The 19,377-nt window shown below is 43.5% G+C and overlaps 1 protein-coding gene across 1 annotated transcript; it reads right to left on the minus strand.

Moving 5' to 3' along the window:
- Positions 1 to 6,737: 6,737 nt before the first annotated feature.
- Positions 6,738 to 17,466, minus strand: cdk20 (cyclin dependent kinase 20). The gene is made up of 8 exons (XM_071373303.1): positions 17,075 to 17,466; positions 16,506 to 16,619; positions 15,916 to 16,104; positions 15,352 to 15,473; positions 14,923 to 14,985; positions 12,189 to 12,312; positions 8,575 to 8,730; positions 6,738 to 7,692 (listed from the first exon to the last, which is right to left on the minus strand). The coding sequence occupies exons 1-8, from the start codon at positions 17,147 to 17,149 to the stop codon at positions 7,504 to 7,506; spliced, it is 1,032 nt and encodes a 343-aa protein (XP_071229404.1). The 5' UTR covers positions 17,150 to 17,466; the 3' UTR covers positions 6,738 to 7,503.
- Between the last annotated feature and the right edge of the window lie 1,911 nt (positions 17,467 to 19,377).

Genomic DNA, 19,377 nt, shown 5'->3' on the forward strand with positions numbered 1-19,377 from the left:
AGGCTACAGACTACATGCAAGCCTCTCCGCAATAGGCTATAGACTACATGCAAGCCTCTCTGCAATAGGCTACAGACTACATGCAAGCCTCTCCGCAATAGGCTACAGACTACATGTAAGCCTCTCCGCAATAGGCTATAGACTACATGTAAGCCTCTCCGCAATAGGCTATAGACTACATGTAAGCCTCTCCGCAATAGGCTACAGACTACATGCAAGCCTCTCCGCAATAGGCTACAGACTACATGTAAGCCTCTCCGCAATAGGCTACAGACTACATGTAAGCCTCTCCGCAATAGGCTACAGACTACATGTAAGCCTCTCCGCAATAGGTTACAGACTACATGTAAGCCTCTCCGCAATAGGCTATAGACTACATGTAAGCCTCTCCGCAATAGGCTACAGACTACATGTAAGCCTCTCCGCAATAGGCTACAGACTACATGTAAGCCTCTCTGCAATAGGCTATAGACTACATGCAAGCCTCTCCGCAATAGGCTACAGACTACATGCAAGCCTCTCCGCAATAGGCTATAGACTACATGTAAGCCTCTCCGCAATAGGCTACAGACTACATGTAAGCCTCTCCGCAATAGGCTATAGACTACATGCAAGCCTCTCCGCAATAGGCTACAGACTACATGTAAGCCTCTCCGCAATAGGCTATAGACTACATGTAAGCCTCTCCGCAATAGGCTACAGACTACATGCAAGCCTCTCCGCAATAGGCTATAGACTACATGTAAGCCTCTCCGCAATAGGCTACAGACTACATGTAAGCCTCTCTGCAATAGGCTATAGACTACATGTAAGCCTCTCTGCAATAGGCTATAGACTACATGTAAGCCTCTCCGCAATAGGCTACAGACTACATGTAAGCCTCTCTGCAATAGGCTATAGACTACATGTAAGCCTCTCCGCAATAGGCTACAGACTACATGTAAGCCTCTCCGCAATAGGCTATAGACTACATGTAAGCCTCTCCGCAATAGGCTACAGACTACATGTAAGCCTCTCTGCAATAGGCTATAGACTACATGTAAGCCTCTCTGCAATAGGCTATAGACTACATGCAAGCCTCTCTGCAATAGGCTATAGACTACATGCAAGCCTCTCCGCAATAGGCTATAGACTACATGCAAGCCTCTCCGCAATAGGCTATAGACTACATGTAAGCCTCTCTGCAATAGGCTACAGACTACATGCAAGCCTCTCTGCAATAGGCTACAGACTACATGCAAGCCTCTCTGCAATAGACTATAGACTACATGTAAGCCTCTCTGCAATAGGCTATAGACTACATGTAAGCCTCTCTGCAATAGGCTATAGACTACATGTAAGCCTCTCCGCAATAGGCTACAGACTACATGCAAGCCTCTCCGCAATAGGCTATAGACTACATGCAAGCCTCTCTGCAATAGGCTACAGACTACATGCAAGCCTCTCCGCAATAGGCTATAGACTACATGCAAGCCTCTCTGCAATAGGCTACAGACTACATGCAAGCCTCTCCGCAATAGGCTACAGACTACATGTAAGCCTCTCCGCAATAGGCTATAGACTACATGTAAGCCTCTCCGCAATAGGCTATAGACTACATGTAAGCCTCTCCGCAATAGGCTACAGACTACATGCAAGCCTCTCCGCAATAGGCTACAGACTACATGTAAGCCTCTCCGCAATAGGCTACAGACTACATGTAAGCCTCTCCGCAATAGGCTACAGACTACATGTAAGCCTCTCCGCAATAGGTTACAGACTACATGTAAGCCTCTCCGCAATAGGCTATAGACTACATGTAAGCCTCTCCGCAATAGGCTACAGACTACATGTAAGCCTCTCCGCAATAGGCTACAGACTACATGTAAGCCTCTCTGCAATAGGCTACAGACTACATGTAAGCCTCTCCGCAATAGGCTATAGACTACATGCAAGCCTCTCCGCAATAGGCTACAGACTACATGTAAGCCTCTCTGCAATAGGCTATAGACTACATGCAAGTCTCTCTGCAATAGGCTATAGACTACATGTAAGCCTCTCCGCAATAGGCTACAGACTACATGCAAGCCTCTCTGCAATAGGCTATAGACTACATGTAAGCCTCTCCGCAATAGGCTATAGACTACATGCAAGCCTCTCTGCAATAGGCTATAGACTACATGTAAGCCTCTCCGCAATAGGCTACAGACTACATGCAAGCCTCTCTGCAATAGGCTATAGACTACATGTAAGCCTCTCCGCAATAGGCTATAGACTACATGCAAGCCTCTCTGCAATAGGCTATAGACTACATGCAAGCCTCTCCGCAATAGGCTACAGACTACATGCAAGCCTCTCTGCAATAGGCTATAGACTACATGTAAGCCTCTCCGCAATAGGCTATAGACTACATGCAAGCCTCTCTGCAATAGGCTATAGACTACATGTAAGCCTCTCCGCAATAGGCTACAGACTACATGTAAGCCTCTCTGCAATAGGCTATAGACTACATGCAAGCCTCTCCGCAATAGGCTACAGACTACATGCAAGCCTCTCTGCAATAGGCTATAGACTACATGCAAGCCTCTCCGCAATAGGCTACAGACTACATGCAAGCCTCTCTGCAATAGGCTATAGACTACATGTAAGCCTCTCCGCAATAGGCTATAGACTACATGCAAGCCTCTCTGCAATAGGCTATAGACTACATGTAAGCCTCTCCGCAATAGGCTACAGACTACATGTAAGCCTCTCTGCAATAGGCTATAGACTACATGCAAGCCTCTCCGCAATAGGCTACAGACTACATGCAAGCCTCTCTGCAATAGGCTATAGACTACATGCAAGCCTCTCTGCAATAGGCTATAGACTACATGCAAGCCTCTCCGCAATAGGCTATAGACTACTGAATGGTCCTGTTAGCACCTCATTAACAGACAGAGTGCAGTAACCTAGGAAACCCACTGAATGGTCCTGTTACCACCTCATTAACAGACAGAGTGCAGTAACCTAGGAAACCCACTGAATGATCCTGTTACCACCTCATTAACAGACAGAGTGCAGTAACCTAGGAAACCCACTGAATGGTCCTGTTACCACCTCATTAACAGACAGAGTGCAGTAACCTAGGAAACCCACTGAATAATCCTGTTACCACCTCATTAACAGACAGAGTGCAGTAACCTAGGAAACCCACTGAATGATCCTGTTACCACCTCATTAACAGACAGAGTGCAGTAACCTAGGAAACCCACTGAATGGTCCTGTTAGCACCTCATTAACAGACAGAGTGCAGTAACCTAGGAAACCCACTGAATGGTCCTGTTACCACCTCATTAACAGACAGAGTGCAGTAACCTAGGAAACCCACTGAATGATCCTGTTACCACCTCATTAACAGACAGAGTGCAGTAACCTAGGAAACCCACTGAATGGTCCTGTTACCACCTCATTAACAGACAGAGTGCAGTAACCTAGGAAACCCACTGAATAATCCTGTTACCACCTCATTAACAGACAGAGTGCAGTAACCTAGGAAACCCACTGAATGGTCCTGTTACCACCTCATTAACAGACAGAGTGCAGTAACCTAGGAAACCCACTGAATGGTCCTGTTACCACCTCATTAACAGACAGAGTGCAGTAACCTAGGAAACCCACTGAATGGTCCTGTTACCACCTCATTAACAGACAGAGTGCAGTAACCTAGGATGCGTTAATCAGTTGATTGGCAGGTGTAGGACTATAGAACGATAAACTTTCCTCTACTGTAGATGCTAACAAATGTTTTATAGTTAGGCTATGTAGCCTATAGTGTATCGTTACACGTACATCTGTTTACTTTAATGTTCTATAAATTGATTCCTTAGAATCATTTACTGCGGCAAATTTGGCAACCCATAGGGAAGTAAAAGCGGAAGGCAAATCCATCGATTCCCTTTTGTTTGCGGTGCCAATAGCAACATTCGAAAATGAGGTGGATACCAATTAAACAATCATTCTGTAGGATAAAGCATCGCAAAGTACTTCATAGCAGTTCAATCAACCTGTATCAATCACATCGATGTGTTTAGAGACCCCATTTCTAGAAGCATGTTTCTTTGCATACTACAGTACAATAATATCCTTTATGAGGCTAAAGTCTCATTGTCAAAATAGCAACATGTGAAAGTCATTACAATGATTTGATGAATGATAACCAGTATAGTTCTATAAATAGCACCGAGGCCAGACCAAGATGGCTGCCTGTGCATGCTGTAGAGAGACATCAGCAGTGTTTCTTTCATAGCAAAGCCAGGCTGGCTGTGTGGTACACTATACTGCACCAAAATGGAGGCTAAGTGGCACACTGTACTGCAGGCCAAAATGGAGGATGAGTGGCACACTATACTGCACCAAAATGGAGGCCGAGTGGCACACTATACTGCACCAAAATGGAGGCTAAGTAGCACACTATACTGCACCAAAATGGAGGCTAAGTGGCACACTATACTGCAGGCCAAAATGGAGGCCGAGTGGCACACTATACTGCACCAAAATGGAGGCTAAGTGGCACACTATACTGCACCAAAATGGAGGCTAAGTAGCACACTATACTGCACCAAAATGGAGGCTAAGTGACACACTATACTGCAGGCCAAAATGGAGGCTGAGTGGCACACTATACTGCACCAAAATGGAGGCTAAGTGGCACACTATACTGCAGGCCAAAATGGAGGATGAGTGGCACACTATACTGCACCAAAATGGAGGCTAAGTGGCACACTATACTGCACCAAAATGGAGGCTAAGTGGCACACTATACTGCAGGCCAAAATGGAGGATGAGTGGCACACTATACTGCACCAAAATGGAGGCTAAGTGGCACACTATACTGCACCAAAATGGAGGCCGAGTGACACACTATACTGCAGGCCAAAATGGAGGCCGAGTGGCACACTATACTGCACCAAAATGGAGGCCGAGTGGCACACTATACTGCACCAAAATGGAGGCTAAGTGGCACACTATACTGCACCAAAATGGAGGCTAAGTGGCACACTATACTGCAGGCCAAAATGGAGGATGAGTGGCACACTATACTGCAGGCCAAAATGGAGGATGAGTGGCACACTATACTGCACCAAAATGGAGGCTAAGTGACACACTATACTGCAGGCCAAAATGGAGGCTGAGTGGCACACTATACTGCACCAAAATGGAGGCTAAGTGGCACACTATACTGCAGGCCAAAATGGAGGATGAGTGGCACACTATACTGCACCAAAATGGAGGCTAAGTGGCACACTATACTGCACCAAAATGGAGGCTAAGTGGCACACTATACTGCAGGCCAAAATGGAGGATGAGTGGCACACTATACTGCACCAAAATGGAGGCTAAGTGGCACACTATACTGCACCAAAATGGAGGCCGAGTGACACACTATACTGCAGGCCAAAATGGAGGCCGAGTGGCACACTATACTGCACCAAAATGGAGGCCGAGTGGCACACTATACTGCACCAAAATGGAGGATAAGTGGCACACTATACTGCACCAAAATGGAGGCTAAGTGGCACACTATACTGCAGGCCAAAATGGAGGATGAGTGGCACACTATACTGCAGGCCAAAATGGAGGATGAGTGGCACACTATACTGCACCAAAATGGAGGCTAAGTGGCACACTGTACTGCAGGCCAAAATGGAGGATGAGTGGCACACTGTACTGCAGGCCAAAATGGAGGATGAGTGGCACACTGTACTGCAGGCCAAAATGGAGGATGAGTGGCACACTGTACTGCAGGCCAAAATGGAGGATGAGTGGCACACTGTACTGCAGGCCAAAATGGAGGATGAGTGGCACACTGTACTGCACCAAAATGGAGGTTGAGTGGCACACTGTACTGCACCAAAATGGAGGCTAAGTGGCACAATTATTCAGGCTGCAGCTGTTTAAAGACTTTAGTCTGGTAAACACATCCGACCTAAGAACATTTCCGAATGGTACTCTGAAGTATCCATTATAACAACTACAACCACGAAAGACCTTGGGACTTCTGGGGAAGGCAACCAGAGACTCTCTGATGAACTATTATCCAGCAGACGGACCGGCGATCGCAGAGAGGGACAACAAAGGCATACACTCGGAAATATGTAAATGTCAATTTATTTTCGAATGATCGGCTGTTCATGTTAAAAGCATTAGCATTTCATGACGGTAGTTATCAACTGTATTCCAGTGAATAATTTCTCTGAGTTTCCCTCTCTTGAACTGTCCCCACCCCTTTCCTTTGTCTACCAAGCCGTCATATCGGTTTAGCCCACTAGGGACTTTTCTATCATGTCAGTAACCAATGTACCTACTGTGTGTGTGTGTTTCTGTAACTCTGTGATTGATTAAGTTAGTTAGTAAATAAATAATGAAGCCCATTTGTATATCGCTGATTCATGATCTAGGCTCATTATTTATTTACTAACTAACTTAATCAATCACAGAGTTACAGAAACACACACACACAGTAGGTACATTGGTTACTGACATGATAGAAAAGTCCCTAGTGCAGATATCCAAGAGTTTGCGACATTCAGAATATGACTGATGAGGTAATAATACATTAATAAGTGACTGTAATCGATAAGATATGAAAATATCTGAAGAGTTAATTCAGAAAATAGAAACTCTTTAAACATTTTCCCGTGGTGCCCCGACTTCCTAGTTAATTAAAGTTACATGATTAGTTTAATGGCGTAATTAAATTACACACAGAGAATTGATGTGATAATATACATTCTTCACATTTAATGATAGTCAACGCTACAACAATGAGCATCATGAGTCAGCAAGGATGTCCATACTGTCTCACACACACACACACACACACACACACACACACACACACACACACACACACACACACACACACACACACACACACACACACACACACACACACACACACACACACACACACCTGAAACCTGCAGAACAACAAACACACGAATTAAGAAAATCACATGGCTTTCACATCACAGCATTATGTACATACCAATATAAATATTCTATGGTGGAATTAACATAGCCTGAGTTCCTGATCTGTTTGTGGTGTCTTGCCAACTCCCAACTTCCATAACAATGACAGCAAATGGAGACGGCAAGACGGCACAAACAGATCTGGAACTCAGGCTAGGATGGATGACACCAGGCGTGTCCTTGGACCAGAGCAGGATCCACCAGGCTACATTCTGGGATGTATTCATTAGTCACACACCGTTGCAAAACAGTTTTGCAATGGAAAACGTTTTGCTACGAGAACAAGGGTTTTCTATTGGACAAATTCCGTTTGGTCCCATTTGGTTCCGTTTGGTTTTCTAGTGAATACACCCCTGGTTTAAGCAGCCTGGGATGAACATGAAGAACAGTCATACACACATTGTACCAGTGCAGGGTCCACCAGGCTCTGACAGTCAAACATAAAACCTGATTAAACCAGGATAAGTGCTACTCTCAACCAGGCTATGAAAAGCATTGGGGGTCAGTCAATCATAGACACCAGGCATGTCCCTGGACTAAAGCAGGGTCCACCAGGCTCTCTGAGAGGGGCAGATCTACAGAGAATTCTACAGGAGGCTGGAGTCGCTGACGGGAATGTTTCCCTCCGTGCTGGGGGATAGGCAGCTCCGAGTGGTGGGCCGGCAGCGGCTCAGAGAACAAATAGGGATGGAGCAGGGCCTGAAAGAGAGACAGAGACAGACAGAGAGACAGACAGAGAGTTGAGAGAGACAGAGACAGACAGAGAGTTGAGAGAGACAGAGACAGACAGAGAGTTGAGAGAGAGAGAGAGAGACACACAGAGAGTTGAGAGAGACAGACAGAGAGAGAGACAGACAGAGAGTTGAGAGAGACAGACAGACAGACAGACAGAGAGAGAGTTGAGAGAGACAGACAGACAGAGAGAGAGACACAGACAGAGAGTTGAGAGAGAGAGACAGACAGAGAGTTGAGAGAGAGAGACAGACAGAGAGTTGAGAGAGAGAGACAGACAGAGAGTTGAGAGAGAGAGACAGAGACAGAGAGGTGGGTGTGAGACAAACTGAACTTCTGTTTCAATCTCTCATTCCTAGCCTGGTCGTCCCAGATCTGTGGCACTAGACATGGACTATAGGAGTGGGCAAGACTGCACAAACAGATCTGGGACCAGGCTCTCATCTTGGCTTTCAACTATCATAATGGGCTGGCAGACAGTTGAGGACGATAACCAGTTTGAAGCTGTTCTTATCAATCAATGCAAACAAAAAGCTTCCCTGCTATACAGCTTATCAGAGGTTCTATTCTGTTATTCTAGAACCGTTCAGAGGTTCTATTCTGTTATTCTAGAACCGTTCAGAGGTTCTATTCTGTTATTCTAGAACCGTTCAGAGGTTCTATTCTGTTATTCTAGAACCGTTCAGAGGTTCTATTCTGTTATTCTAGAACCGTTCAGAGGTTCTATTCTGTTATTCTAGAACCGTTCAGAGGTTCTATTCTGTTATTCTAGAACCGTTCAGAGGTTCTATTCTGTTATTCTAGAACCGTTCAGAGGTTCTATCCTGTTATTCTAGAACCGTTTCTGACCTGTCTGGCGCTGATCCTCTGTTTAGAGGGGTAGACCAGGAACTTGTTGAGCAGATCCACAGCCTGAGGTGAGGTATCAGGAACTATCTCCTCAAGAGGGATGGCAGGGTTCTCCTTAAAAGTGATCTTATTGTAGTCAGGCAGCTCTGTGATCTCCTGCAGAGACAGAGAGAGAGAGATAGAGCGAGACAGAGAGAGAGAGAAAGAGAGACACAGAGAGAGACAGAGAGAGAGACAGAGAGACAGAGAGAGAGAGAAAGAGACACACAGAGAGAGACAGAGAGAGAGAGAGACAGAGAGACAGAGACGGAGTGAGAGAAAGAGACACACAGAGAGAGACAGAGAGAGAGACAGAGAGAGAGAGAAAGAGACACACAGAGAGAGACAGAGAGAGAGAGAGACAGAGAGACAGAGACGGAGTGAGACACCTTAATGACACCTTAATGAGGCAGTGAATGAACTGAGAGAGAGAGCACGCAGGGCATTCTACACCATTAAAAAGCAAATTCAAATGGAAATACCCATTAAAATTTGGCTATAACTAATTGAATATGTCATTGAACCAATCGCACTTTATGACAGCGAGGTGTGGGGTCCACTTGCAAGATTTCATCAAATGGGACAAACACCCCATTGAAACCCTGCATGCAGAGTTCTGTAAGATTATCCTACATGTCCAGAGGAAAACTACAAACAATGCATGCAGGGCAGAATTAGGCCAATATCCACTAATAATAAAAACTCAAAAAAGAGCAATTAAGTTTTGGAAACATCTAAAATACAGTGACCCCCCTCTCATATCATTACCAAGCCCTGCAATGCCAAGAGCTGAGCAAAGAAAAGAGTCCCCTCATCCAGCTGGTCCTGGGGCTGAGTTCACTAACCTGTTCTACTAACACACTGAAGCCTCAGTCCCCTCATCCAGCTGGTCCTGGGGCTGAGTTCACAAACCTGTTCTACTAACACACTGAAGCCTCAGTCCCCTCATCCAGCTGGTCCTGGGGCTGAGTTCACTAACCTGTTCTACTAACACACTGAAGCCTCAGGACCAGAACATCCAATCAATCAGAATAAACCAAATTACAACACAGTCAAAACAAAACTATATTGCTTATTGGGAAACAAAAGCACAAACACAAAGCAAAATGCAGTGCTATCTGGCCCTAAATCGACAGCACACCGTGGCTAAATATTTGACCATGGTAACTGATCAAAACCTTAGAAAAACCTTGACAAAGTACAGGCTCAGTGAGCACAGCCTTGACATTGAGAAGAGTAGACACAGGAAAACCTGGCTTCCTGTAGAGGAAAGGCTGTGCAACCACTGCACAACAGCAGAACCTGAGACAGAGCTGCATTTCCTGACAAAATGTCAAAAATATAAAACAATTAGAGAGTGTCATTTCCCCAAATTTGAAACCCTTATTCAAGGTTTCAAAGACCTCTCTGATGAGAGTAGGCTACCCGTCCTGTTGGGGTGTCCATCTAGACACCGTTGCCCTAGAGCACACAAAAAACTATACATACCTTGGCCTAAACATCAGCGCCACAGGTAACTTCCACAAAGCTGTGAACGATCTGAGAAACAAGGCAAGAAGGGCCTTCTATGCCATCAAAAGGAACATAAAATTCAACATACCAATTAGGATCTGGCTAAAAATACATTAATCAGTTATAGAACCCATTGCCCTTTATGGTTGTGAGGTCTGGGGTCCGCTCACCAACTAAGAATTCACAAAATGGGACAAATACCAAATTGAGATCCTGCGTGCAGAATTCTGCAAAAATATCCTCTGTGTACAACGTAAAACACCAAATAATGAATGCAGAGCAGAAATAGGCTGATGCCCGCTATTTATCAAAATCCAGAAAAGAGACGTTAAATTCTACAATCACCTAAAAGGAATTGATTCCCAAACCTTCCATAACAAAGCCATCGCCTACAGAGAGATGAACCTGGAGAAGAGTCCCCTAAGCAAGCTGGTCCTGGGGCTCTGTTCACAAACACAAACACACCCCACAGAGCCCCAGGACAGCAACACAATTAGACCCAACCAAATCATGAGAAAACAAAAAGATAATTACTTGACACATTGGAAAGAATTAAAAAAACAGAGCAAACTAGAATGCTATTTGTCCCTAAACAGAGAGTACACAGTGGCAGAATACCTGACCACTGTGACTGACCCAAACTTAAGGAAAGCTTTGACTATGTACAGACTCAGTGAGCATAGCCTTGCTATTGAGAAAGGCCGCCGTAGGCAGACCTGGCTCTCAAGAGAAGACAGGCTATGTGCTCACTGCTCACAAAATGAGGTGGAAACTGAGCTGCACTTCCTAACCTCCTGCCAAATGTATGACCATATTAGAGAGACATAATCCCTCAGATTAAACTCCCATATCTACAGGGTGAAATACCACAGTGTTCCATCACAGCAGCAAGATGTGTGACCTGTTGCCACAAGAAAAGGTCAACCAGTGAAGAACAAACACCATTGTAAATACAATCCATATTTATGTTTATTTATTTTCCATTTTGTACTTTAACTATTTGCACATAATATGATATGTCTTTATTCTTTTGGAACTTATGTGAGTGTAATATTTACTGTACATTTTTTATTGTTTATTATCAATTTCCCTAACTTTGGCAATGTAAACATATGTTCCTCATGCCAATAAAGACCCTTAAATTGAATTGAAAAAGAGACAGAGAGAGACAGACAGACAGAGAGACAGGCAGGCAGGCAGACAGACAGACAGACAGACAGACAGACAGACAGACAGACAGACAGACAGACAGACAGACAGACAGAGACAGACAGACAGACAGGCAGACAGGCAGGCAGACAGACATACAGACAGGATGATGAACATTAAGCCAATATGTTTTGTTTTGATTGACAGACAGCTAACCCATTTTTATAACTACTACCGAAGTGGTGTAAAGTACTTCAGTAAAAATACTTTAAAGTACTACTTAAGTTGTTTTTTGAGGGTATCTGTATCTTTACTTTACTATTTATATTTATTTTTAACAACTTTTACTTCACTACATTCCTAAAGAAAATAATGTACTTTTTACTCCATGCATTTTCCCTTGACACCCAAAAGTACTCGTTACATTTTGGATGCTTAGCAGGAGGTAAACTGTTTAATTCACCCACTTAAAGAGAAAATCCCTGGTCATCCCTACTGCCTCTGATCTGGTGGACTCACTAAACACAAATGCTTTGTTTGTCAAATAATGTCTGAGTGTTGGAGTGTGCCCCTGGCTATCATTAAATAAATAAAACATAAAACATAAAAATTAAATAAACATTGAGCTGGCTGGTTTGCATAATATAAGGAATTTGAAATTATGAATACTTTTAGCAATTCCATTTACTTTTGATACTTAAGTATATTTAAAACCAAAATACTTTTAGATTTTTACTCAAGTAGTATTTTACCGGTTCACTTTCACTTTTACTTGAGTCATTTTCTATTAAAAGGTATCTTTACTTTTACTCAAGTATGACAATGGGGTACTTTTCCCACCCATGCTACCTAATATACAGTAGAATATCCCTCAAATTGTGTTTTATGGACAGATGGACAGAGAGCAGTCTCACCGGCCAAATGCGCTGGTTGGGGGTCCCCAGGACTCGGAGAACACAACACAGCTGTTCTATGTCATTCTCTCCAGGGAACAGAGGGGAGTTATTCAGAAGTTCCCCAAAGATACATCCCACTGCCCTGTGGACAGTAGAGACTGGGGTTAGATACATCAGTAGAGACTGGGGTCATCTGCTCTACAGGACACACCTGATCATTACTGCCATCTGCTCTACAGGAAACACCTCATCATTACTGCCATCTGCTCTACAGGACACACCTTATCATTACAGCCATCTGCTCTACAGGACACACCTTATCATTACTGCCATCTGCTCTACAGGACACACCTTATCATTACAGCCATCTGCTCTACAGGACACACCTTATCATTACTGCCATCTGCTCTACAGGACACACCTCATCATTACTGCCATCTGCTCTACAGGACACACCTTATCATTACAGCCATCTGCTCTACAGGACACACCTTATCATTACTGCCATCTGCTCTACAGGACACACCTTATCATTACTGCCATCTGCTCTACAGGACACACCTTATCATTACAGCCATCTGCTCTACAGGACACACCTTATCATTACTGCCATCTGCTCTACAGGAAACACCTCATCATTACAGCCATCTGCTCTACAGGAAACACCTTATCATTTACATTTACATTTAAGTCATTTAGCAGACGCTCTTATCCAGAGCGACTTACAAATTGGAAAGTTCATACATATTCATCACACCTCATCATTACTGCCATTTGCTCTACAGGAAACACCTCATCATTACTGCCATCTGCTCTACAGGAAACACCTCATCATTACAGCCATCTGCTCTACAGGACACACCTCATCATTACAGCCATCTGCTCTACAGGACACACCTCATCATTACTGCCATCTGCTCTACAGGAAACACCTCATCATTACAGCCATCTGCTCTACAGGAAACACCTCATCATTACAGCCATCTGCTCTACAGGAAACACCTCATCATTACAGCCATCTGCTCTACAGGACACACCTCATCATTACTGCCATCTGCTCTACAGGAAACACCTCATCATTACTGCCATCTGCTCTACAGGAAACACCTCATCATTACAGCCATCTGCTCTACAGGAAACACCTCATCATTACTGCCATCTGCTCTACAGGAAACACCTCATCATTACAGCCATCTGCTCTACAGGACACACCTCATCATTACTGCCATCTGCTCTACAGGAAACACCTCATCATTACAGCCATCTGCTCTACAGGAAACACCTCATCATTACAGCCATCTGCTCTACAGGAAACACCTCATCATTACTGCCATCTGCTCTACAGGAAACACCTCATCATTACAGCCATCTGCTCTACAGGACACACCTCATCATTACAGCCATCTGCTCTACAGGACACACCTCATCATTACTGCCATCTGCTCTACAGGAAACACCTCATCATTACAGCCATCTGCTCTACAGGAAACACCTCATCATTACAGCCATCTGCTCTACAGGAAACACCTCATCATTACAGCCATCTGCTCTACAGGAAACACCTCATCATTACTGCCATCTGCTCTACAGGAAACACCTCATCATTACAGCCATCTGCTCTACAGGAAACACCTCATCATTACTGCCATCTGCTCTACAGGAAACACCTCATCATTACAGCCATCTGCTCTACAGGACACACCTCATCATTACTGCCATCTGCTCTACAGGAAACACCTCATCATTACAGCCATCTGCTCTACAGGACACACCTCATCATTACAGCCATCTGCTCTACAGGACACACCTCATCATTACTGCCATCTGCTCTACAGGAAACACCTCATCATTACAGCCATCTGCTCTACAGGAAACACCTCATCATTACAGCCATCTGCTCTACAGGAAACACCTCATCATTACAGCCATCTGCTCTACAGGAAACACCTCATCATTACTGCCATCTGCTCTACAGGAAACACCTCATCATTACAGCCATCTGCTCTACAGGAAACACCTCATCATTACAGCCATCTGCTCTACAGGACACACCTCATCATTACTGCCATCTGCTCTACAGGAAACACCTCATCATTACAGCCATCTGCTCTACAGGAAACACCTCATCATTACAGCCATCTGCTCTACAGGAAACACCTCATCATTACTGCCATCTGCTCTACAGGAAACACCTTATCATTACAGCCATCTGCTCTACAGGAAACACCTCATCATTACTGCCATCTGCTCTACAGGAAACACCTCATCATTACAGCCATCTGCTCTACAGGAAACACCTCATCATTACAGCCATCTGCTCTACAGGACACACCTCATCATTACTGCCATCTGCTCTACAGGAAACACCTCATCATTACAGCCATCTGCTCTACAGGAAACACCTCATCATTACAGCCATCTGCTCTACAGGAAACACCTCATCATTACAGCCATCTGCTCTACAGGACACACCTCATCATTACTGCCATCTGCTCTACAGGAAACACCTCATCATTACAGCCATCTGCTCTACAGGAAACACCTCATCATTACAGCCATCTGCTCTACAGGAAACACCTCATCATTACTGATACAGTAGATAAGAAATGGTTGATTTACTTAGCTCTCTCTTAAACACATTACCACTGACCTGTTATTGTAGGATATGATATCAAATGAAAGCATCAAATCAATTAATCTGTTTGATTGATTAATTAATCAATCAGCGACACGAGAAACGGAATCCTCTTACCAGAGATCTACACCTTCGTCGTATTTTCTTGCCCCATAGAGCAGTTCTGGTGCTCGATACCACCTGAAAACACACAGAGCGTGATCATTATTGGTTCCTATTAATACCCACATGGGGTGGACGAGCTGGAGAAGACGGGCTCTGAACAGAGTGCGATGCAGGGGAGTCGTCGATGGCTTAAGTAAGAAATGATTACCTCAGCTAAGACATCATGGCTGTGTTTACACAGGCAGCCCAATTCTGATCCTTTTCCCCCCCCCCACCAATTTTTCCTTTTGACCAATCAAATCAGCTGTGAACGAGATGATGATGTGAAAAGTACTGATGTTATTGGTCAGAAGTTCAATTAGTGAAAAAAAAAAAAAAGATCACAGCCCATGTAAGCCTGCAGTGAACGGGTCAAACTGGTTTGTATGGTATGCAGTGTACCTGGTGGCCACCTGATGGCTGTAGAGGTGCTCTCCGTCGTTGTTGAAAAGTCTGGCCAGGCCGAAGTCTGCTATCTTCAGATGACCTGTAGAGCTAATGAGCAGGTTGGCTGGTTTCAGATCCTGCAGAGAGACAAAAACACAGCTCCTTATTATACGGCTTATAACCAGGGAACAACGCAGACACAATGTGTGTGTTAGAGGGACGTGAGTGACGTCACATTGTGTTTGTGTGTGTGTGTGTGTGTGTGTGTGTGTGTGTGTGTGTGTGTGTGTGTGTGTGTGTGTGTGTGTGTGTGTGTTAGAGGGACGTGAGTGACGTCACATTGTGTGTGTGTGTGTTATAAGAACGTGAGTGACGTCACATTGTGTGTGTGTGTGTGTGTGTGTGTGTTATAAGAACGTGAGTGATGTCACATTGTGTGTGTGTGTGTGTGTTATAAGAACGTGAGTGACGTCACATTGTGTGTGTGTGTGTGTGTGTGTGTTATAAGAGCGTGAGTGACGTCACATTGTGTGTGTGTGTGTGTGTGTGTGTGTGTGTGTGTGTGTGTGTGTGTCTCACTCTGTGCATGATGGAGTTCTCGTGGCAGAAGGCAACCCCTTTGAGTAGCATCATCATGTAACCTTTGACATGTGACTCGGTGAGAGGCCTCTGAGAGTTCCTGATGACCTCAGACAGGTCAGAGAGCATGTACTCGAACACCAAGACGAACCCTGTACCATGGGGAAACACGTCCTTTAGCTTCACCACCTACAACACATGGAGATGGAAGGAAAGTGTTTCTCAAGAGTAGCCGTGTAGCGGTGGCTTGTTATCCGTGAGGGGGGGTGTACAAGTGCAATTATACAATTCACTTGGGCAATATTCTGAGGGTTAGGCTATATCAATTATATATATATATATGTTTTTAATGTACCTTTATTTAACTAGGCAAGTCAGTTAAGAACAAATTCTTATTTACAATGACGGCCTACACCGGCCAAACCCGGATGACGCTGGGCCAATTGTGCGCCGCCCTATGGGACTCCCAATCATGGCCGGATGTGATATAGCCTGGATTCGAACCAGGTAGTATAGTGACGCCTCTTGCACTGAGATGTAGCGCGCCTAAGACCGCTGCGACACTCGGGAGTCCCAAATTGATAACTCACGTGTTGGTTGTCTTCAATCTCCTGTAAAGCCTTGATCTCCCTGAGGGCTTGGTTGGGGATCCCGTCCTCCAACTTTCTCAGAGCCACTTTCTTCAGAGCCACAGTCTCTCCAGTCTAAATGACAGAGAAAAGAGCGTAACGTTAAGACACTGCTTGAGACGGTTATATTACTGACGATGGGTTGACTGTCTGCTAGCCAAACAGGGTGGGTATCATTTAATAACTTGCTTCCGAATAGGCATCAACTCACCACGAAGCTTACTCGTAATGTTTGTCCGTAGGCTACCAGAATAACGACACACATTTTTTTAGAATAAACGTGGTGAGTGAAAAAAGTAATTAAATAGCCCACTCCCTACCCGGTATCTTATTCTGCCGCTATACAACTTTGATTGCGTTGTTTGTTGGCGACCTTGTGTTATTTACTAAGTTTTTGGAACATATTCCTGTTGGAATGTTTCACAAATTACGTTTATACCCACCCAGCCAAAGAGCTAGCTATCTACAGTATACATCTAACGTTAGTTAGCTAGCTGAGTAAAGTCAAATAAACAGATTTTAATCCATACCTCGATATGTTTTGCTTTGAAAACAATGCCATGTGCTCCTTCTCCTATTCTACCCAAAATACTATATTGGTCCATGGTAAGTTACAGAAGAATGGTTAACGTTAGCTAGCTAAGCTCTCTTGTTGATAAAGCTGGCTTCTTCAACCAAATGCAAACGTAAGTAAGAACATCTACGAACGTCTGGTATATCTAATACATCGTGTTAAGGCGTGTAATAATGCGGTAATACAGTAAACTAGCTATCAATGCAGAGAATAGTTTGCTCCCTAGTAAAAAATGCTAGCTGACTGTTTACATTGACTACAGTGTTGTTATCACGTGACCATAATGGCAGCCTGCAATGTTATGCTGCAGAAGACAGAGGGCGCTGTTGTATCGGCATCAGTGTTGTCGCTTTTACCAGATGGAAAATATTTGCTTGTAATGATTTCATTGTGTGTACAGCACAGGAGGTTGGTGGCACCTTAATTAGGGAGGATGGGCTCGTGGTAATGACTGGAGTGGAATGATATCAAATACATCAAACACATTGGCTTCCAGGTATTTTTATGCTATTCCATTTGCTTCCTTCTGGCCATTATTATCAGCTGTTCTCCCCACAGCAGTACATGGCCAAGATGTTCAAACGTTCATAGATGACCAGCAGGGTCAGATAATAATAATTACAGTGGTTGTCAGCACCTCAGGAGTAAATGTCAGTTGGCTTTTCATAGCCAATCATTCACAGTTAGAGACAGCAGGGGCGGCAGGTAGCCTAGTGGTTAGAGCGTTGGACTTGTAACCAAAAGGTTGCAAGATCGAATCCCTGAGCTGACGAGGTTTAAAAAAATCTGTCGTTCTGCCGCTGAACTAGGCACTGTTCCTAGGCTGTCATTGAAAATAAGAATGTGTTCTTAACTTAAAAAGGTGCGGTCCTGGAGTTGGGACGCAATGATCTAGTTTACTGTAGGCTAGAGATTTATGTTATTGACTAGGACTTTGTTTAATCTAATTAATCAGTTAATTAAGAATAAAAATCATTCTTTTGGATATTTTTACATGTTGCAATAAAGTTTAATTAAAGTACAAGTTAATCTTTTTTTGTAGGTATTTTCACTTTGTAATGAGTAATAAGTAATTACATAGAAATACAATAATTTTAACTCGCTAAATTCTGTGTAACACCTATTAATTACATTGTACTTATACTAACATTACATGTAGTCTGTGGTGTGTTTATTTTCTTGCTTGGATGGTGCTTCCAGAAGCTTTAAAATGAAGGCCAGGTTGTCAGGATGGGTAATGTACTGTATAAGTACACATTAATTAATTACTGTATAAGTACACATTAATTAATTACTGTATAAGTACACATTAATTAATTACTGTATAAGTACACATTAATTAATTTCTGTATAAGTACACATTAATTAATTTCTGTATAAGTACACATTAATTACAAGTAAGTTCCCCTCAAGATACACTTATTTTAACTAGCTAAACCTAGTAATTACATTGTACTTATACAGATATTACTTGTACTCTGTGGTGTACTTATGGGTTTATCCTTTTATTTGGATGGCAAGGAGGTTCAGGTTGTCATAATTGGTAAAGTACACATTTATTATAAGTATATATTTTTTAAATATTATTATAATCTGAGATGACACCCGTATGGTAGACCCCCAGTCGGTGAGGTCTGTTTCTATAAACCAAGGTAACCCAGTTGGAGGCCAGTGCAACACCATTAAATGGAGATTAGGGAGAGTATGCATTCATGGGTAGGTAATTTGAGCCTCCTCTAATCTTTGTAATCTCAAAACACCCAGCGCATCTGTCCACAAGAGATTACAACCTTATGACAGTTATTACTGAATCGGATACAGCCGGAGGAGAAGAAACAAAACACTAAATTGGTGAATGTAGTGGACACTTGCCCACTTGTAACAAGCACGGAAACAAGCATTTGTTGTTCCACCTCTGTAATTACCACCAGCTACATGTTGTTATTACAGTGTAACTATGAGTTATTACAGTGTAACTATGAGTTATTACAGTGTAACTATGAGTTATTACAGTGTAACTATGAGTTATTACAATTAACTACAATGTAATAAGGACCCCTTAATTAGAATGTCGACAACTTCCAGTGAAATTGGAGGGCGCGCAATTCAAATAAATAATCGTAAAAATTATGGATATTAAACATTTAGGTACATACAAGTGTCTTATATCGTTTAAAAGCTTAAAGTCTTGTTCATCTAACTGCGCTGTCCGATTTACAGTAGGCTTTACTGCGAAAGCATGCCATGCGATTGTTTGAG

This window comes from Salvelinus alpinus, chromosome 28 (genome assembly GCF_045679555.1).
Source record: "Salvelinus alpinus chromosome 28, SLU_Salpinus.1, whole genome shotgun sequence".
Lineage (NCBI taxonomy): Eukaryota > Metazoa > Chordata > Actinopteri > Salmoniformes > Salmonidae > Salvelinus > Salvelinus alpinus.

Bases quoted from the DNA above. Each gene is read 5' to 3' on its own strand.
- cdk20 (XM_071373303.1), bottom strand. From the start codon at position 17,149: ATGGACCAATATAGTATTTTGGGTAGAATAGGAGAAGGAGCACATGGC. The intron at 15,474-15,915 runs GTGAGACACACA...GTCTCTCTGCAG, and splicing joins AGAACTCCATCATGCACAGA to GATCTGAAACCAGCCAACCT. The intron at 12,313-14,922 runs GTAAGAGGATTC...TACTGTCCACAG, and splicing joins GACGAAGGTGTAGATCTCTG to GGCAGTGGGATGTATCTTTG.